The following is a 22,495-nucleotide window of genomic DNA, read 5'->3' as shown; positions in this document are numbered from 1 at the left end:
CGGTCATCTCCCTCCAAAACAGGTATACCGTTTTGGATACTGTTGGGGGAGATGGCTCACCAGGGGAGGGCAGCAGTTGCCAGGATCATGGCACCGTGGCAGACACTGCTGTTCAGAAGGGCAGGAAAAAGACTCGTTGCGCCATAGTCATAGGGGATTCTATTGTGAGGGAAGTATGATAGGCAGTTCTGGGGCTGAAAACGGGATTCCTGGATGGTATGTTCCCTCCCAGGTGCTCGGGTCAGGGATGTCACCGATCGGCTGCAGAGCATTCTAAAAGGGGAGGGTGAACAGCCAGTTGTCTTGGTGCATATAGGCACCAATGATATAAGTAGAAAGCAAGATGAGGTCCTGAAAGAAGAATTCAGGGAGCTAGGAGAGAAGTTAAAGGGGAGGATCTCAAAAGGTAGTGATCTCGGGATTACTACCAGTGCCACGTGCTAGCCAGTGTAGAAATGAAAGAATAGGCAGGATGAACACGTGGCTTGAGAGATGGTGTAGGAGGGAGGGGTTCAGATTTGTTGGACATTGGGGAAGGTGGGACTATCACAAAAGGGACGGTCTACATCTGAACCAGACAAGAACCAATGTCCTTGGGGGAGTTTCTGCTGTTGGGGAGGTTTTAAACTAATGTGGGAGGGGACTGGGAACCAGAAGAGAAAACAAGTCGGCAGCGAGGTGGAGACTGGAAGGATTATGAAGATAGCATTAATAAAGGGAAGAGTAGGCAGAGAGCGCAAAAGAACTGGTGGCCTGAAATGCATCTACTTTAATGCAAGGAGTATAGTGGGTAAGGCAGATGAACTTAGGGCTTGGATTGGTACCTGGGAGTATGACATTATTGCCATCAGAGACTTGGTTGAAGGAAGGACATGATGATTGGAACATTTAGTTGCCAGGATATAGACGCTTCAGATAGGACAGGGAGGGAAGTAAAAAAGGGGGTTGGAGTTGCATTGCTGGTCAGGGATGACATCATGGCTGTGCTAAAGGAGGACACTATGGCGGTCTTGGGTAGTGAGGCATTATGGGTGGAGCTGAGAAATAAGAAGGGTGCAGATACATTGTTGGGGCTGTATTACAGACCTCCAACAGTGAGCGTGAGGTAGAAGAACAAATAGGTAAACAGATTATGGAAAGATGTAGAGACAATAGGGTAGTGGTGATAGGAGATTTTAATTTTCCCAACATTGACTGGGATACACTTAGTGTCAGAGGTCTGGATGGAGTAGAATTTGTAAGAAGCGTCCAGGAGAGTTTTCTAGAACAGTATGTCAATAGTCCGACGAGGGAAGGGACCATATTAGACCTGGTACTGGGGAACGAGCCAGGACAGGTGGTAGAAGTTGCGGTGGGGGATTTCTTTGGGAACAGTGGCCACAATTCTGCAAGTTTTAGAATACTCATAGATAAAGATGAGAGTGGTCCTAAGGGAAGAGTATCAAACTGGGCCATGGCCAAAAATATCAAAATTAGGCAGAAGCTGGGAAATGTGGATTGGACACAGCTATTTAAAGAGAGGTCTACGTTTGAGATGTGGGAGGCTTTCAAAGATAGGTTAACGGTAGTGCAGGATAGGCATGTCCCGTTGAAGGCAAAGAATTGAAAGGGTAAGATTCGTGAACCGTGGATGACAGGAGACATTGTACGACTAGCCAAGAGGAAAAGGGAAGCGTACATAAGGTCGAGGCAGCTAAGAACAGAACGGGCCCTGGAGGAATATCAGAAGAGCAGGACAAGTCTTAAACGAGGAACCAAACAGGCAAAAAAGGGGCCATGAAATAGCTTTGGCGAACAGAATTAAGGAAAATCCCAAAGCATTTTATTCTTATATAAGAAGTAAGCTGGTAACTAGAAAAAGGATTGGTCCACTAAAGGATAACAAAGGAAGGCTGTGTGTCGAACCTTTGAGAATGGGCGAGATTCTGAATGATTACTTTGCGTCAGTGTTCACTGAGGAGAGGAACATGATGAATCTTGAGATTAGAGATAGAAGTCTGATTAGTCTGGATCACGTTGGCATAAGGAGGGAAGATGTGTTGGGTATGCTAGAGGTTATTAAGGTGGACAAATTCCCAGGACCAGATGGGATCTATCCCAGGTTGCTAAGGGAAGCAAGATAGGAAATAGCTGGGGCCCTGACAGAAATCTTTGCGGCATCCTTAAATACAGGTGAGGCACTGGAGGACTGGAGGGTACCTTATGTTGTCCCCCTGTCCAAGACGGGTAGTAGGGATATTCCGGGTAATTACAGACCAGTGAGCCTGATGTCAGTGGTGGGGAAGTTGCTGGAGAGGGTACTGAGGGACAGGATCTATTTATATTTAGAAAAGAATGGGTTTATCAGTGATGGGCAACATGGTTTTGTGTGGGTGAGATCATCCCTTAAATAGAGTTCTTCAAGGAAGTGACCAAGTTGATAGACGAAGGAAGGGCTGTTGATGTCATATACATGGACTTTAGTCAGGCATTTGATAAGGTTCCCTGTGGTAAACTAATGGAGAAAGTGGAGTCACATGGTGTGCAGGGTGTTCTAGCTAGGTGGATAAAGAACTGGTTGAGCAACAGGAGACAGAGAGTAGTAGTTGATGGGAGTTTCTTTAAATGGAGAACGGTGACCAGTGGTGTTCCACAGGGGTCAGTGCTGGGTCCACTGTTGTTTGTAATATACATAAATGATCTGGAAGAGGGCACTGTTGGTATGATCAGCAAGTTTGCAGATGACACAGAGATTGGTGGAGCAGCAGAAAGCATAAGGGACTGTCAGAGAATACAGGAGGATACAGATAGACTGGAGAGTTGGGTGGAAAAGTGGCAGATGGCTTTCAATCCAGACAAATGTGAGGTGATACATTTAGGGAAGACTAATTCTAGAGTGAATTATACAACGAATGGAAGAGCCTTGGGAAAAGTTGATGAGCAGAGAGATCTGGGAGTGCAGGTCCATTGTACCCTGAAGGTTGCTGCACAGATGGATAGAGTGGTCAAGAAGGCATATAGTATGCTTGCCTTCATTGGACGGGGTTTTGAGTACAAGAGCTGGCAAGTCATGTTAAAATTGTACAAGACATTGGTTCGGCCGCATTTAGAATACTGTGTACAGTTCTGGTTGCCACATTACCAAAAGGACGTGGACACTTTGGAGAGGGTGCAGAGAAGGTTTTCGAGGATGTTGCCTGGTATGGAAGGTGCTAGCTATGAAGAGAGGTTGAGTAGTTTAGGTTTATTTTCATTAGAAAAAAGGAGATTGAGGGGTGACCTGATTGAGGTTTACAAAATCATGAAGAGTATAGACAGGGTGGATAGAGACAAGCTTTTTCCCAGGGTGAAGGATTCAATAACCAGAGGTCATGCTTTCAAGGTGAGAGATGGAAAGTTTAAGGGGGATACACACGGCAACTACTTCACACAGAGGGCGGTGGGTGTTTGGAACACATTGCCAGCAGAGGTGGTAGAGGCAGGCACGGTAGATCCATTTAAGATGCGTCTGGACAGATGCATGAGAAGGTGAGTAGCAGAGGGATACAAATGCTTAGGAATTGACTGACAGGTTTAGACAGTACATTTGGATTGGCTCAGGCTTGAAGGGCTGAAGGGCCTGTTCCTGGGCTGTAAATTTTCTTTGTTCTTCTCTCCCTCCTCTCTCTCTCTCAGTTTTTTCGATGTTTTTCCTCCCGGACTGGAGAATTGCCTGCGAGACAACCTATTTTCCTGAATTTGCATTGCAAATGCTGTGTTTATGGGATGTTACTGTATTGGAACAGTTACTGTTTAGTCGTTAAAGAATCTATTATTCTGTCAAATGTTCCAATACAGTTAAGTCATTCCATTTTCTTCTCTTTTTTGTACAGTTACAGCTCTACTTCAAACTGGTGCTTTGATGTCCACTTGGTTTTTAAAAAGCTGCATTTCTTCATAGTGCAGCATTCCTCTCAGTACTTCTCTGAAATGTCAACCGGAGTATAAATTGGGAGCAATCAGTAGCACCAAAACCATTCGTTTTGACAATGTTTCTGATGCCAAGGACAACCAGAGGCTCAGGTCAGCAAATGACCAGAGTCTCAGTGGTACAGAGAGATGCCCAGCCTAAAGACAAACCTTATACCTCCAACCTTTGTTGAGCAGGCTCAAAGAGACAGTGACAATTCAGCAAAAACAGGAACAATTCTCCTGCAGAAGCATTTTAATGTCAGAGAACGTTATTGCGGTTAGACTGAGATACAAGACATTCCGAAGGCACTCCTTAGTGAGCGCACTGATTATAAAGCAAGAAGCCTTAAAAAAAACTGAAAGTACAGCTCCTGTGAGAGAAAATGAATTCATCTTTCATAATGTCACTAAAACACCTGTTAAATATTTGCATACTCCCACATGAAAGGGTTCTGAACCACCTAGACTTTCAAATGCTGTGAGCTTCCTTACCATTTGCAACATAGAAGGAAATAAATTAGAACATACTTGTGTTTGTTTTCCTAAACTCAGTGCTGTCACGACGACTGTTTACAGTATTGGCAAAGAAAGAACCGACATTTCATTGGCATCTTCCATCGGCTTTTCTGAATTAACTTATCTTCCTGAGACCAAGTAGATAAAATTGGCAGCTGATTTGCACACTGCCTGAACATACTACCTGTAAAGCAAGGATTAAGAAAATATGCCCCATCTCAATCGAAACAAATTCAATTGTTTCTAGAATTTCTAGAAGTATGGCATTCTAACCAGAACTCTATCAACAAACACGTCGTGTTAGACCCCATCTACCATCCCCTGACAAAAGGAACAGGAAGGGACTTCACCACAGGAAATGACATCACCAACCCAAAGAAACCCCAACATATAAATAGACAGCAGGAATTTTCAGCACAGCTTCACCTGAGGTCCACTGAAAATATTACCTAGTTTGGTAACGAAACATCTGGAAATGAACCTTCCAGCTCAGCGAGCAAACCTACATCCAGAACCTCAACCTGAGCTACAAATCGTCTCAAAACTCACTAATTAAAATATATCGGGTGGCATCTATCAAAAGACTGAGTGAAATGCCAGAAGAACTGTCCCCATGCTTCTTCAAATAGCATAGGGGTGATTTTTATTTTGTCATCCAACTAATTGCGAAAGGGCTCTCCTGACAATGCCATACTCCCCCAATATAACTTCAGCTCTCTGGTCTGTCCTTCCAGATAACAGAAGCTACAAGATTCTGCAAAGTAACCTAGCCAAGTTCCTGGAGTATCTTCATGGGCACAGCAACTTAAGTAGGCAGAGGCAATTCTAATATATGAACCCTGCTAACAGTGACCAAAGTTCCTCTGGTAGCTTAGCTGTAACACAACACTTTAAATTCCTCCCACTACCAGAGACCGACTTACAAGTCTTTGTATTTCATTTTAATACCAAGTGGGCCAAAATATTTTCTCTGGTCCATCTGTAAAAGCTAGGACAGACAGAGTCGTCATCTCTGGGTTGTTGCCGGTGCCACGTGACAGAGAGGCAAAGAATAGGGAGAGAGTGCAGTTGAACACGTGGCTGCAAGGATGGTGTAGGAGGGAGGGCTTCAGATATTTGGACAATTGGACTGCATTCTGGGGAAGGTGGGACCTGTATAAACAGGACGGGTTGCACCTGAACCAGAAGGGCACCAATATCCTGGGGGGTAGGTTTGCTAGCACTCTTCGGGGGGGTTTAAACTAATTTGGCAGGGGGATGGGATCCGGACTTGTAGTCCAGCAAGTAAGCTAGCTGTGTGTCAGGATGTCCAAGACTGTAGGGAGGCTGTGGAGAAGGTAGCACTGACAGGGACTACTTACGGACACAGAGATGGGCTCAAGTGCGTATACTTCAATGCAAGGAGTATCAGAAATAAGGTGGGTGAACTTAAGGCATGGATCGGTACCTGGGACTACGATGTTGTAGCCATCACGGAAACATGGATAGATGAGGGACAGGAATGGCTGTTGGAGGTTCCTGGTTACAGATGTTTCAGTAAGATTAGGGAGGGTGGTAAAAAAGGAGGGGGGGTGGCATTGCTAATTAGAAATGGTATAACGGCTGCAGAAAGGAAGTTTGAGGGAGATCTGCCTCTGGAGGTAGTATGGGCTGAAGTCAGAAATAGGAAAGGTGCAGTCACCTTGTTGGGTGTTTATTATAGGCCCCCCAATAGCAGCAGAGATGTGGAGAAACAGATTGGGAAACAGATTTTGGAAAGGTGCAGAAGCCACAGGGTCGTAGTCATGGGCGACTTCAACTTCCCAAATATTGATTGGAAGCTCTTTAGATCAAGTAGATTGGATGGGGCGGTGTTTGTGCAGTGTGTCCAGGAAGCTTTTCTAACGCAGTATGTAGATTGTCCAACCAGAGGGGAGGCCATATTGGATTTGGTACTCGGTAACGAACCGGGACAAGTGGTGGGCTTGTTAGTGGGTGAACATTTTGGTGATGGCGACCACAATTCTGTCACTTTCACCTTGGTTATGGAGAGGGATAGGTGCACACAACAAGGAAGTTTTTACAATTGGGGGAAGGGAAATTACGATGCTGTAAGACAGGATTTGAGGAGCATACGTTGGGAGCATAGGCTGTCAGGGAAGGATGTGGTGGAAATGTGGGACTTTTTCAAGGAGCAGATACGACGTGTCCTTGATATGTATGTACCGATCAGGCAGGAAAGAAATGGTCGTGTGAGGGAGCCTTGGTTGACGAGGGAGGTTGAATGTCTAGTAAAGAGGAAGAAGGAGGCTTACATAAGGTTGAGGAAACAAGGTTCAGACAGAGCAGTGGAGGGATACAGGATAGCCAGAAGGGACCTGAAGAAAGGGATTAGGAGAGCTAAGAGAGGGCATGAAAAATCCCTGGCGGATAGGATCAAGGATAACCCCAAGGCATTCTATGCGTATGTGAGAAACCTGAGAATGACGAGAACGAGGGTAGGTCCGATCAAGGACAGTGGTGGGAGACTGTGTATTGAGTCGGAAGAGATAGGAGAGGTCTTGAACAAGTACTTCTCTTCAGTATTTACGAACGAGAGGGACTGTATTGTTGAAGAGGAGAGTGTGAAACGGACTGATAAGCTAGAAGAGATATCTGTTAGGAAGGAAGATGTGTTGGACATTTTGAACAACTTGAGGATAGACAAGTCCCCCGGGCCTGACGGGATATATCCTAGGATTATGTGGGAAGCAAGAGAGGAAATTGCAGTACCGTTGGCAATGATCTTCTCGTCTTCACTGGCAACGGGGGTGGTACCAGGGGACTGGAGAGTAGCGAATGTTGTGCCCCTGTTCAAAAAAGGGAATAGGGATAACCCCGGGAATTACAGGCCAGTTAGTCTTACTTCTGTGGTAGGCAAAGTAATGGAAAGGGTACTGAGGGATAGGATTTACGAGTATCTGGAACGGCACTGCTTGATTAGGGACAGCCAGCACGGATTTGTGAAGGGTAGGTCTTGCCTTACAAGTCTTATTGAATTCTTCGAGGAGGTGACCAAGCATGTGGATGAGGGTAGAGCAGTGGATGTAGTGTACATGGATTTTAGTAAGGCATTTGATAAGGTTCCCCATGGTAGGCTTATGCGGAAAGTCAGGAGGCATGGGATAGAGGGAAATTTGGCCAATTGGATAGAAAACTGGCTAACCGGTCGAAGTCAGAGAGTGGTGGTAGATGGTAAATATTCAGCATGGAGTCCAGTTACAAGTGGAGTTCCGCAGGGATCAGTTCTGGGTCCTCTGCTGTTTGTAATTTTTATTAATGACTTAGAGGAGGGAGTCGAAGGGTGGGTCAGTAAATTTGCAGATGATACAAAGATAGGGGGAGTTGTGGACAGTGAGGAGGGCTGTTGTCGGCTGCAGAGGGACTTAGATATGATGCAGAGCTGGGCTGAGGAGTGGCAGATGGAGTTCAACCCTGCCAAGTGTGAGGTTGTCCATTTTGGAAGAACAAATAAGAATGCGGAATACAGGGTTAATGGTAGGGTTCTTGGTCAGGTGGAGGAACAGAGGGATCTTGGGGTCTATGTACATAGATCTTTGAAGGTTGCCACTCAGGTGGATAGAGTTTGTAAGAAGGCCTATGGAGTATTATCGTTCATTAGCAGAGGGATTGAATTCAAGAGTCGTGAGGTGATGTTGCAGCTGTACAGGACTTTGGTTAGGCCACATTTGGAGTACTGTGTGCAGTTCTGGTCGCCTCACTTTAGGAAAGATGTGGAAGCTTTGGAGAGGGTGCAGAGAAGATTTACCAGGATGTTGCCTGGAATGGAGAGTAGGTCGTACGAGGATAGGTTGAGAGTTCTCGGCCTTTTCTCGTTGGAACGGCGAAGGATGAGGGGTGACTTGATAGAGGTTTATAAGATGATCAGAGGAATAGATAGAGTAGACAGTCAGAAACTTTTTCCCCGGGTACAACAGAGTGTTACAAGGGGACATAAATTTAAGGTGAAGGGTGGAAGGTATAGGGGAGATGTCAGGGGTGGGGGCATGGAATGCGCTGCCCGTGGGAGTGGTAGAGTCAGATTCATTGGCGACCTTTAAGCGGCATTTGGATAGGTACATGGATGGGTGCTTAATCTAGGATAGAAGTTCGGCACAACATCGTGGGCCGAAGGGCCTGTTCTGTGCTGTATTGTTCTATGTTCTATGTTCTATGTAGATACAAAATAAAGATACAAAAAGGTGTTTCTCATGGCTAAAGATAATAGAATGAAAATTTCAGCAAACCTATATACCCCCATGATAAAATGTCACAGTATATGTATCGGATGACAGATTAAACCAGTTTTACAAATATTGGAACTACGAGCTGATAAGAGCCTTAAAGACAAGTGGCAATGTATCCAAATTAACCAGGAGGACATTTACATTTTCAGACAGAACTATTTAAATGCCACAGAATATTTGCATGGCAAGTATCTCACTACTTCCAGAGAGACACCCTCGTTTAAAGGTTCCAACCAAAACAGAAAAACTGCAGAAAGCTGCAACACAAAGGGACTTGGGGGAAGTCAGGCATTAAAACACAAATGGGCAGCAGGCAATCCGGAAGGGTAATGGAATGCCAGGACTTATTTCAAGGGAGTTGGAGTATAAGAGTAGGGAAGTCTTTCTTGACTGTACAAGGTACTGGGGAGACCGCATCTGGAGTACTGTCAGCAGTTCTGGTCTCCTTATTTAAGGAAAGGTATCATTTCACTGGAGACAGATCAGAGAAGGTTCAATAGGGTGGCCTGGTCTGAAGGGATGGGTCTTATGAACAAAGGCTGGTCAGGTTGGATTTTACTCATTTCGGTTTAGAAGATTGAGAGGTGATCTCATTGAAACATACAAGATTGTAAGGCGTTTGACAGAGTAAATGCTAAGAATATGTTCCACCCTCGTGGGAGAGTCTAGAACTAGAGGACATAGACTTAGATTAAAGAGATGCCAGTTGAAGACTGAGGCAAAGGGAATTTCATCTCTCAGTGAGTTGAGTGTCTTTTGGAACTCCTTTCCTTGTTATGGAAAGCTGTGGGGACAGAGTCCTTGTGAATATTTAATGCTGAAATGTATGGGATTTAAAAATGGAAAGAACTTTAGATGCTGGAAATCTGAAACAAAAACAGAAATGTTTGCAAAGTTTCAGTAGAACTGACAGCACCAGTAGAGAGAAATCAGAGTTAACGTGACCGACCTTACCCAGAACTAGATAAGATTCTCGATCAGTTGAAGCTAAAAAAGCAGGAATGTGGACATGAGGAATGTGAGATCAGCCATGATCCTAACCAAGGATGGAGTAGACACAAGTAGCCCAGCAGCCTATTCCTGTCAACAGCAGCGGGCAGTTATGAAAAACTGATGGTTTTTTTGAGGTAAGGATTGCTGTCATAGTTGGATTTCCAGAAGGAAAACATTTCTGCCTTCTATCTCTCAAAACTACGATATCCTTCATCATTGACGTGCAGTAATTCCAAATCTGTCCAGACAGATATAAAATAGCAATGTTTTTATAGCTCTTATCAACATGTAAAACATGAGAAAAACCAGAAATAGTCTAAGTCACCAAATTAATACTTAAAGCGATGAGAGTCTAAGCAGTGAATCACCTCTGTCTTTCTAGTTTACATCTATTACAAAGAAATGAGACTGTTCAATCCTTCCCTCGAAACAAGCAGGAACCTTAGCTCATAATAAAACAAAGAACTGCCGATGCTGGAGATCCGGAGCAAAAACAGAAACTGCTGGTGAAACTCAGCCGGTCAGAACAGAAATATGCGTCACCAGACTTGAAATATTATATCTGCCTTCTCCCCATAGATGTTGCCAGTTTCATTAAAAAATTCTAGTTTCACTGTGCAATCTTAGCCTATTGTGTGCCTGTTCCCATATCGTTTTGCTCCTCTGTCCTTCAATAGCCTATCAATTACCTAAACAACTTAAAGAACAAAGAACAGTACAGCACAGGAACAGGCTCTTTGGCCCAAACTGTGCCATAAGGCACAGGAGCAGAAATTAGACCATTCAGCCCATTGAGTCTGCTCCATCATTCAATTACAGCTGATAAATTTCCCAATGCCATTCTCCCAATTTCTCCCCGTAACTCTTGATCCCTTTGACAAGCAAGAAAGGACTTCCCGTCTTAAATATACTCAATGACCTGGCCTCCACAGCCTTCTGTGGTAGTGAATTCCATAGATTCCCCACTCTCTGACGGAGGAAGTTTCTCCTTATCTCGGTTCTAAAAGACCTTCCCTTCATTTACTGGGACCATTCTTGTGAACAAAACGCCAACACAAAATGCTTTTGTAAATGAGTCTATGCTGCATTTCTTGAGGGAAGCCTCCATGGAGTTTTTGAAACACTTCCTTTGCCCTCCTCTTGTTTGAGTGCCTTCCTTGAACTGGCCAGAGAAGATTTGCTTTGGCCAATAGGAACTCAGGCATCCTAAGCTCGTGGCTGGCCCTGTAGAGTTAGCTTTGTATGATCACAGCCTCGATACTGGTGCTGTTAGCTGATGTTCCCATGCCCATTCTCCAAGCTGATGTGGAGCATCTGTCTCAAAGAGTGCATACTGTACTTCTTCAAGGCCTTGAAGTGATTGAAGTAGAACACATGAAATAGCAGGAACAGGCCATTGGGCCCCTCTATCCTGCTCTGACACACAATTAGATCATGGCTGACCTCAACCTCACCACCATTTTCATCCACTTATCCCCATTTCCTCGATACCTTTAATAACTAGACAACTATCCTAACCTGAACTATTTACACATTGTGCTGATACACAAGAGATAGATACTATTTGTGTCTAACTTTATTGCCCAAACCATCTGTTTTACACTGAGCAACAATTACCATCAATAGATAAACTGAGAAATCAAACACACATATACAGCAGTGAAATAACCAAAATCTATGACCATGCTAAATGGTGGGGCAGTTTCATACCCATTCTTGGTCCTGTTTTCTAAGATTCTCTGACAGTGGGGTTCCTAAGAGTCATCTTGGATTCAAAAGTTAATTCTGTTTTGCTCTCTGCAGATGCTGTCAAACCTGCTGAGTTCCTCTTTTGTTATCACAATAACATTAAATGAGTATTGCCAAAGCTAAATTATAGGTTAGCCTAAACTCTCAGAAGCCCTGAAACAAAATAAAGTTAAGGTGAATGAGAAGGGAATTAGCGGGGGTAACCGGATGGCTGATCATGACAGAAGCTGCAGAGAAGTGACAATGAAGAGACTTTAAAACCATCTCAGACAATTATTCAGAACCTTCTACCATCGACACCCAAATCAGTACACCCGTAAGAAACTGAAGGGTATTCCTTCACTCATTTCCCATCCTCCTCCTCTCGTTACACGTGTCTCACATCTCCATCACACTCTAACAGTAAAGGTCACACTCCAATAAGTACTTCACTTCTTTTCAACAAGATGGATTCTAACCCTCCCCTTGACATTCAACATCGTTAACATCCGGGGGGTAAACCAGAAACCGAGCTGGACTAGCCAAATATACACCGCGGCTACAAAAGCAGATCAGAAGCTCGGAATCCTGCATCAATAAACTCACCTCCCAACTCACCAAAACCTATCCACAATCTGCAAGGAGTAGGATGGAATACTCTCCATTCACCTGGATGAGTACAGCTCCCATATTCAAAAAGTGGACACCATCCAAGATAATGCAGCCCACTTGATTGATATCATATCCAGAAACAGCAGTAGTGTGTCCAACTACAAGATGCACTGCAATAACTCACTCAAGTTGTTCAGCCAGCCCCTTCCAAACCAGTGAACCTTGTCACTCAGAAGGACAGGGGAACTGATACATGGGGATACCACAACCTGCAAGTTCCCCTCCAAGCCACTTGCCACCCTGACAGTTTGTTAAAAAAACTCATTTGTGGAACATGGGCGTCCATGGCTGCACCAGCTTTTGTTGCTCGACCCTAGTTGCTCTGAGATAGTGATTTTGAGCAGCTTACTTGGAAATATGCTGTTGTTCCTTCACTGTTGTTGGGTCATGATTCTGGAACTGTCCTCTTAAAGGCATTGTGGGTGTCCCCACGCAACATGGATCACAGACGTTCAAGAAGACAGCTCACCGCCACCTACTCAAGGGCAACTGGGGACGGGCAATTAATGCTGGCCCACTCAACAATACCCATGTCCTATTCACCCACCTATCACCCACTGGTATACCCACTCCTCTCTCTCACTGTCAGCTTAGCCACATCTCTTTCCCAGCCCATTCCTCCTCACCGCCTGTTCCTCACACACACCCACACCTGATGTACACTTCCCCTCTTTCGCAAAATGCTCTTCAAATCCTAAACACTCCCACTGTAACTCGCATTCACATCAGCTCTGGTTTAGCATGTAGCACCCTCACCTGTGCTCTAAAGGTGTGGCTTTGCTCCTATTCTGGGATGCCAAAGATAGTCTTTCACACAAGATATTGAATACAACAGGTCTCAATGGCACAATTTTGAAACAAAAAACAGCAGGGGAATTCTCTCCAATACCAGTCCAAATCTTTCTCTCTCAATAAGTAATTTAAAAATACAGATTATCTAGTAATGTACTTGAAATCTTCAAGAAAACTTGACATGTTCCCTACAGTATGACAGAGACAGCAGTACATTATCAGATGTAAAATATGTGGAGAAGTCCAGTGGTCATTAAAAATGTGATATAAATGCAGATCTCTGTTTTCCAGATTCCTCTTTGCTAATTTCCTTCACTTCACCCACTCTCTCAAGCAATTTTCACACACACTCTCTCGTGTTATCTCCAATTGGCCTTGGTACATCTAGACCCCAGGCCTATGGCCCCACTACTCTGTCACAATCCACCCCCACCCCTTTCTCCCTTCATCACTATTAATCGCATCTGGCACCATACAACTCTCATCCTCTACCCTCACCGGCTCCTCGCCCCCCTCCCCCCAAACACACTCATTGCCAACCCCTCTAGTCTCTTGCACACCACCACCCCATCTCCCTCCACCATCTCCATTCTCTCTTCACCGTCCCAGCTCCTCTTTCTCCACCCTCGCACTCTACCCACACTCCACTCAACTCCTCCCATCCCCATTCTCCCTCCATCCTCACCCCCGTTCCCAAGCACTCCCTCCCTCACCCACACTCTCCCTACCTCACCCTTTACTCTTCTCTACCCCAACTACACCTGCTCCCACTCTAACACCCCACCCCCAACTGAGAAAGTGTGCAAGGTATAAGCAGGTAGGGAAAGAATTAAGTTCTGAGTTTTATGAAACAAGAGATTCAGCTGAGCATGACTCAGATCAGATAAGAACTTGCAGTTATCAATGGGATGCTGGAGGCAAGGGTAATAGGTTAACAAGATGGAAAAGTATTCATTATTTACAGCCATTTAACAATACTGGAAGCATTCAGTGTGTAAGGTCAGTTTAACAAGGTGAAAAGTATTCATTATGTGAAGCTAGTTATGGTTAAGAACATTCTATGTATAATATCAGATGGTTTTATCTTTGCTATTGACACTCATTGATTGCAATGGTCAGCCAATCAATCTGGATGGCATCTCCCTGTAAAATAACTATATCATTCATTAAGAAGCTACTATTCCAGAGAAGACTGAGAACTCATGTCTCTGTGCACATGGGTGATTGTTCTCTCTCCCCCTCCAGGGCCCGGAATAAAGATGAAGGAGGTAAAACTATACTGCCTCTCTGAGCATTTTGCTTTGGGGGGGGGGGGGGGGTGGCGGGACAACACAATAACCCCCCCCACCCTTCTCTACTTCACACCTCACTCCTCTCTACCACAACCACATCTGCACCCACCCTAACCCTTCCCCTGTGCACCCCCCACAAGCCCCTCCCCCACAACCCACCGACCCCAAACCCTGCCCCCCCACAAGCCCCTCCCCCACAACCCACCGACCCCAAACCGTGCCCTCCCACAAGCCCCTCCCCCACAACCCACCGACCCCAAACCCTGCCCCCCCACAAGCCCCTCCCCCACAACCCACCGACCCCAAACCCTGCCCCCCCACAAGCCCCTCCCCCACAACCCACCGACCCCAAACCGTGCCCTCCCACAAGCCCCTCCCCCACAACCCACCGACCCCAAACCGTGCCCTCCCACAAGCCCCTCCCCCACAACCCACCAACCCCACAAGCCCCTCCCCCACAACCCACCGACCCCACAAGCCCCTCCCCCACTACCCACCGACCCCAAACCCTGCCCCCCCACAAGCCCCTCCCCCACAACCCACCGACCCCAAACCCTGCCCCCCCACAAGCCCCTCCCCCACAACCCACCGACCCCAAACCCTGCCCCCACACAAGCCCCTCCCCATAACCCGGCCACCCCAATAACCTCCCTCTGTCCCTCACCCCCCCCTTCCCCTCCCCCACCTGCCGCCGGGCCCGCTTCCACCGCTGGAACATGAACTGCCGCCGCTGTTTGTTTTTGATCTCGGAGATACTGAAGGTGGGCGGGAACTGTGGGACGGGCGGCGGCCCGGACCCGGCCTGGGCCTGGGCCTGGGCCTCGGCCTGGGCCTGGGCCTGGGCCTGGGCCTGGGCCTCGGGCTCCGTGCCCGGCCGCTCGCGCTTCCTCGCGGCCGCCATCTTCCTCCTCTCCTCACCTCGCCCCGCCTCCGCTGGCGCTGCTGACACCGCTGACCCCACCGCCCGCTTCCGTTTCCGGGAGAAGGTGTGTGACGTCGGTGCGTTCCCGTCGCGCTCCCTGCTGGCGAGAGAGAGGAACGACAAACCCTCGCACAAGAAAGGGACAGGCCGTTCAGCCCATCTCGCAACACTAGCTCTCTGAATGAACATCATTTTCCTGCCATTTCCACTTACTCTTGCTCACTTTTAAAAATCCAAATCATCATTCAGTGTCCTTTTGAATGCCTGAATCCAACATATTTCCAGGCAGTGCATTCCACACCCTCAATACGAAAAGTACAACTGGATGCTGTAAATCAAAAACAGAAACAGAAATTGCTGGAAATATTAGCAGGTCTGGTAGCATTTGTGGAGAGAAATCAGAGTTAATGTTACAGCTCCATTGACCCTTCTTCAGGACGGCGAAAGTGAGGATTGCAGATGCTGGAGATCAGAGTCTAGATTAGAGTGATGCTGGAAAAGCACAGCAGGTCAGGCAGCATCCGAGGAGCAGGAAAGTCAACACACATCTACAATCTATGCACATATACACTCAGCTCGCTCTGCTCCACCCCATTTAGAATTGTATCCCTTAGTTTGTTCCTATCAAAGTAACGAAAGTACAGCACAGACAGAGGCTATTCAGACAGAAGCCTCTGTGCCAGCTATCTGTATGAACAAATCCCGCAGCCATCTCCCCATAACTCTGCAAATTCTTCCTTTATAGATAATAATCCCGGATGTTTGCTTGTTGTGCTCCCAACCCAATGAAATGGGCATTTAAGGGGCTCAATTGACAGGGGCACAGGCAGGTTGCCCATGGGCACATGGACTTTATCAACGTGGGGGTGGGAAAGTATGGTGAGCCACTCTGGTCACCCTCCTGCTGAGTAACTGCACAAAACTGAGGACTGCTGATGCTGGAAATCAGAGTCTAGATTAGAGTGGTGCTGAAAAGGCACAACAGGTCAGGCAGCATCCGAGGGGTAGGAAAATCAACGTTTTGGGCAAAAGGCCTACATCAGGAGTAACTACCCCCATACAATGGGGGAGGGGCATGAAACATCACCCTCAGTTGTCTTCAGCACCAGCCCCTCCAGAGTAGTTCCAGTGATTTATTTTTATTCATTCATGGGATGAATGAAGCCCCCAGCAATGCAACTCCACCGCCCCACCCCCCACCCTTTTACTTCCCTCCCTGTCCTGTCTGAAGCATCTATATTCTGGAACATTTAGTTGCCAATCATCATGCCCTTCCTTCAACCAAGTCTCTGTGACTGCAATAACGTCATACTCCCAGGCACCAATCCAAGCCCTATATTCTTCTGCCTTACCCACTATACTCCTTGCACTAAGGTGGATGCATTTAAAGGCCACCAGTTCTTTTGCGCTCATCTGCTCTCTGCCTACTCTTCCCTTTATTAATGCTATCTTCATAATCCTTCCAGTCTCCAGTCTCCACCTCGCTGCCGACTTGTTTTCTCTTCAGGCTCCCAGCCCCCTGCCAACTTAGTTTAAAACGTCCCCAACAGCATTAGCAAAATCTCCCCCAAGGACATTGGTTCTGGTCTGGTTCAGATGTAGACCGTCCATTTTGTAATAATCCCACCTTCCCCAGAACCGGTCCCAATGTCCAACAAATCTGAACCCCTCCCTCCTACACCATCTCTCAAGCCACGTGTCCATCCTGCCTAATCTTTCATTTCTACGCTGGCTAGCACGTGGCACTGGTAGTAATCCCGAGATCACTACCTTTTGAGGTCCTCCCCTTTAACTTCTCTCCTAGCTCCCTGAATTCTTCTTTCAGGACCTCATCTCATTTCCTACTGATATTGTTGGTGCCTATATGCACCAAGACAACTGGCTGTTCACCCTCCCCTTTGAGAATGCTCTGCAGCCGATCGGTGACATCCCTGACCCGAGCACCTGGGAGGGAACATACCATCCAGGAATCCCATTTTCAGCCCCAGAACTGCCTATCATACTTCCCTCACAATAGAATCCCCTATGGCTATGACCCTACGAGTCTTTTTCCTGCCCTTCTGAACAGCAGTGTCTGCCACGGTGCCATGATCCTGGCAACTGCTGCCCTCCCCTGGTGAGCCATCTCCCCCAACAGTATCCAAAACGGTATACCTGTTTTGGAGGGAGATGACCGCAGGGGACACCTGCACTGCCTTCCTACTCTTTTTCTGTCTTTTGGTCACCCATTCACTGTCTCCCTCAGCAACTCTAACCTGCGGTGTGACCAGTTCACTAAACGTGCTCTCCACGACCTCCTCAGAATCGCGGATGCTCCACAGTGAGTCCATCCATAGCTCCAGAGCCGTCATGTGGTCAAACAAGAGCTGCAGCTGGACACGCTTCTTGCAAGTGTAAGAGTCAGGAACATCCGACACATTCCTAAGTTCCCACATCAAGCAAGAGGCACATGCCACGGGTCTGAGGTCCCCTGCCATTGTAAGCTTAACTTTATATGAACTAACTTAAACAAACAATGCACTGAAATAAATGAAAAAGATAGATAAGAAGGAAATAAAAGCCTTACCTTACAGAGACTCTTTCTTCCGGTTAGAGGAGGGGGGAGGGGGGAGATCTACATGTGTAGTATCTCAGGTTTAGCCACTGCCCGAATATAAATCAAGCCCTTACCTTCCCGGCTTCACCCCACCTTCTCTCCTCGCTGTTCTGTCAAAATGGAGGCCCAAATCCCGAGGTAAGTCCCTTTGTAAGCGGAAAAAACCTACCCTTCCCAGCAGCACTGGGAAGCCCTTCATCAGAGTGAGGCTGGGAACCTCAGGGGTGGAGAGATAAATGGGAGGGGGAGGGGGGTGGGGCTGGGGGGAAAGTAGCTGAGAGTGCAATTGGTGGATGGAAGTGGGGGTGAAGGTGATAGGTTGGAGGGCAGAGTGGAGTGGATAGGTGGGAAGGACAATGGACAGGTAGGACAGGTCATGAGGACGGTGCTGAGCTGGAAGGTTGGAACTGGGGTAAAGTGGGAGGAGGAGAAATGAGGAAACTGGTCAAATCCACATTAATGCCCTGGGGTTGGAGGGTCCCGAGGCAGAAGTTGAGATGGTCTTCCTTCAGGCGTTGGATAGTGACGGAGTGGTGATGAAGGAGGCCCAGGATCTGCATGTCCTCTGCGAAGTGGTGGGGATGGGGGTGGGGGGGGGGGGAGTTGAAGTGTTCGGCCTTGGGGAGGTGGGGTTGGTTGGTGCAGATGTCCCAGAGATGTTCTCTGAAGCACTCTGTGAGGAGGCTTATTCAGTATCTGCAGTCCTCACTTTCACCTCATTGATTTTGACAACACTTGACCATGTCACTGTTAGCTTTGCTTTTTTTATCTCAATTATCGTTGCATTCAAATTTCACCTTTTGCCATGGCAGAATGTATCACTTCCAGCCCAGTGACATTACCACAATTGTGCCAAGACTCCTCACTCCCACACCTAATCAACCACTGACACCAGCAGACTCAAGGAGTGACTCAGAGCGTCAGACTGGAAATCTGATCGAATCCAGAATCTGCTAGGGTCTCGTCTCCTGGCTGATCATAGGATCCTACAATCATAGAATTCCTACAGTGTGAAAGCAGGCCATTCGGCCCACTGAGTCCACACCAATCCTTTGAAGAGCATCCCACCCAGACTCTCTTCCTACCCTATCCCTGCATTTCCTATAGCTAACTAACCTCACCTGTACATCCCTGGACACTATGAGCAATTTCCCATGGCCAATCCATCTAAACTGCACATCTTTGGATTGTGGAAGGAAAGAGTAGCACCTGGAAGAAACCCACGCAGACACGGGGAGAATGTACAAACTCCACACAGACAGTCACCCAAGAGTGGAATCGAACCCAGGTCCCTGGCGCTGTGAGGCAGCAGTGCTAACCACTGAGCCACTGTGCTGCATGATGGTCTTTGGAGAATGTACCTGAGCTTAAACTGTGTAGGACCCATTGGTTTTCTAACCCTTCCAGTCCACATGTCTGCTGCTGTTCACACAAAACCCAGCCTGAGAGCAGGGCATGTAAACAGCAAGGTTGTTGGAGCCACTGCCAGAGAGAGATTGAGAACAAGGCCGAGATAAGACCACAATGTGTAGGAGTAGAGTAGGCCATTCAACCCATCGAGTCTGCTCCACTATTCAATGGGGAGCTCATGGCTGATCTGATCATCATCACCTCCACTTTTCCCCATATCCCCCAGTTCCCTGCTTGCTTAAAAATGGGTCTGTCTCAGCCTTGAACAGCCTCAGCCTTACAACACAGCTCAAATCCTAATTTCTTTCTCAAATCCTAATTTCTCAAGTTTTTACAGAACAGTGAACAGTTGAACTCTCCAACTCCCAACGCTTTCTCATTTTACACAAGTGGATACAAAATTTGGTTGATTGTTAAGAAACAGACAGTGGTGCTCAATATATTTTTTCAGGCTGTAGGAAGCATTGTGGTAGTGATCCCCTGGGAGGGGAGGGGGGTGGTCCTTGTGTTTTCTGATATACTTTAATGATCTGGATCTTGAAGTTGGGGGAGGGGGGGGAATCCATTTCAAAGTTTACTGATGACACAAAACTTAGGACATTGTAAACTGTTTGGGACAGTATAGAACTCCAAAAGGCCATTAACAAGTCAGTGGAGTGAGTGGATAGGTGACAGAGGAGGTTCAACACAGAGAGTGTGCGGTGATGCAATTGGTTGCTAGAATGTTGAAAGACAATATAAAGTAGGGGGTGCAATTCTTAAGGGAGTGCAGGAACTGAAGGGCCTGGGGTATATGTGGACAGGGGGTGAGAGCAGTTAAAAAAGCACACTCAGCTTTATAAATGTGGACATAGAGTACTAGGAGATGATGTTGAACTGGTACCAGATATATCTTGGAGTATTGCGTACAGTTTTGGGTGCTACATTATCGAAAAGATGTGAATCTGTTGAAGAGAGGGCAGAAGTGATTTACAAGAGTGGTTCCAGGGAGGAGAAACTTCGGTGATGAGGACAGATTGAAGAAATTGGGACAGTTCTCTTTGGAGAGAAGGAGATTGAGAAGACATTTGAGAGATGGTTCCAAAATCATGAGCAGGGCTGCACAGATGGGGAGAAGCTGTTCCCACTCCTGATAGGAACACAAACAAAAGAACATCAAATTAAAGTGATGTGCAAATGAAGCAAGGATGATGTTCACTCAGTGAGTAGATTGGGGATGTAGAAATGTACTGCCTAGAAATGTCATAGAGGCAGGTTCAACTGAGGCATTCAAGAGGGGATTGGATGGTTATTTGGATAGAAATGGAACGCAGGGATATGGGGAAAAAGACTGGAGATTAACACTGGGTAGTAGAACCGATTCAGGTTTCCTCTGTGCTGTAACAGTTCTGTGACTCTGTAACTAATTGAAGGGATTGATTGAAGGTTAGAAATGGGTTTGTTTGCCAATTGTTGTACAATGTTCAGCACCGTTGACACCACCTCAGATACTGAAGCAATCTGTCACCAAATGCAGCAAGATCCGAATCTTAGATTCCCGACAGGCCATTCAGCCCATCTAATCCACACCAAGCCTCCAAAGAGCATGACCCACCCACCCTATAACTGTAACCTTGCATTTCCATGGCCAATGCACCTAATCTACATATCCCTGAACACTACGGGCAATTTAGCGTGGCCAATTCCCCTAACCTGCACATCTCTGGAGTGTGGGAGGAAACCGGAGCACCCAGAGGAAACCCATGCAGACACAGGAAGAATATGTAAACTCCACACAGACAGTCACCCAAGGGTGGAATCGAACCCAGGTCCATGGCGCTGTGAAGCAGCAATGCTAACCACTGAGTGACCATGCTGCCCCTACATCTGGACAATGTCCAGGCTTGGGCTGACAAGTGGCAAGTAACATTCATGCCAGACAAATGCCATGCAATGGCAACCTCCAATAAGGAAAAGTGAGGACTGCAGATGCTGGAGATCCTTACTCCCAATTCGTCTGCCTCTGCCATATCTGCTCCCAGGAGGAGTAATTCTACACCAGGACATCCCAGATGGCCTCCTACTTCAAAGGCCACAATATTCCCCCCCACAAGGTCAACAATGCGATTCAGCACATCTCCTCCACTTCCTGCACTTTCAACCCTACCTCTCCAACCGCAACAAGGATAGAAACCCCCTGGTCCTCACCTTCTACCCCACTAATCTCTGGATACAGCCACTATTTCTGCCACCTACAATCAGACCCAACCTCCAGAGATATATTTCCCTCCCCACCCCTGTCAGCATTCCACAGAAACCATTCCCTCCATGACTCCCTCGTGAGGTCCACAGCACCCACCCTCCACTCCCTGCACCTTCCCTTGCTGTGGCAAGAACTGTAAAACCTGCACCCACACCTCCCCCCTCACCTCAATCCAAGGCCCCAAAGGTTCCTTTCACACCTGGCAAAGACATTCCTGCACCTCCACAAAACTCATCTACTCTGAAGATTAGAGTTGTGCTGAAAAAGCACAGCAGGTCAGGCAATATCCGAGGAGCAGGAAAATCAACATTTTGGGCAAAAGCCCTTCATCAGGAATGAGGCCATTCCTCAGATGCTGCCCGACCTGCTGAGCTTTTCCAGCACCACTCTAACCTTGACTCTAATCTCCAGCATCTGCAGTACCCACTTCTGCCGAGTTGATTTTAACCTCATCAACTGTGTCCTATGTTCTCGATGTGCTCCTCTACATTGAGGAGACAGGACGCCAATTAATGGAATGCTTCAGGGAACATCACCAGGACGCATGCACCAAACAACCTCACCATCCTGTGACTGGTCACTTCAAGTCCCCTGCCCACTCCACCAGGGACATGGAGATCGTAGCCTCCTCCACCGCCAAATCTAAGCCTCACAGTGACTGGAGGAAGAACGCCTCATCTTCCACCTTGGGACCCCCTCCAATTTCATCAACTTCATTAGTTTCCTCATTTCCCCTCCCCCCACCTCATCCCAGATCCAACCTTCAACTCAACAACGCCCTCTTGAACTGTCCTACATGTCCATCTTCCTTCTCATCTATCCAGTCCACCATCCCTGCAGACCTATCACAATCATCCCCCAACTATATCTACCTATCACCTTCCTAGCTACCGTCCACCCATCCCCGTCCCCACCCTCCTATTTATCTCCCAGCCCCCTTCGCTCTCACCTCACATTCCTGATGAAGGGCTTATGCCCGAAATGTCAATTTTCCTACCACTTGGATGCTGCCTGACCAGCTGTGCTTTTCCCCTGCCATACTTTTTGACTCTCATCTCCAATAAGAGGCCATCCATTCACACATCCCTTGGCATTCAAAGATGTTACCATCAGTGAATCCCCCACTATCAACACCCC

General features: G+C 47.1%; 1 protein-coding gene across 2 annotated transcripts in view; it reads right to left on the bottom strand.

Moving 5' to 3' along the window:
* Window positions 1-15,104, bottom strand: part of rpf1 (ribosome production factor 1 homolog) — a 40,284-nt gene extending 25,180 nt beyond the window's left edge. For both annotated transcript variants that reach the window (XR_011961193.1, XM_072574814.1), the window contains exon 1: window positions 14,874-15,104. Coding sequence is in view for 1 of the 2 variants with exons in the window: in XM_072574814.1 (XP_072430915.1) it covers window positions 14,874-15,089 (216 nt within the window). In the remaining variant the exon portion in view is untranslated. The remainder of the gene's footprint in view (window positions 1-14,873) is intronic.
* Window positions 15,105-22,495: the final 7,391 nt, after the last annotated feature.

This window comes from Chiloscyllium punctatum, chromosome 7 (assembly GCF_047496795.1).
Source record: "Chiloscyllium punctatum isolate Juve2018m chromosome 7, sChiPun1.3, whole genome shotgun sequence".
In the NCBI taxonomy this organism is placed as follows: Eukaryota; Metazoa; Chordata; class Chondrichthyes; order Orectolobiformes; family Hemiscylliidae; genus Chiloscyllium; species Chiloscyllium punctatum.
Note: the sequence above shows the minus strand (reverse complement) of the source record. Positions and strands in the feature narration are given on the sequence as shown.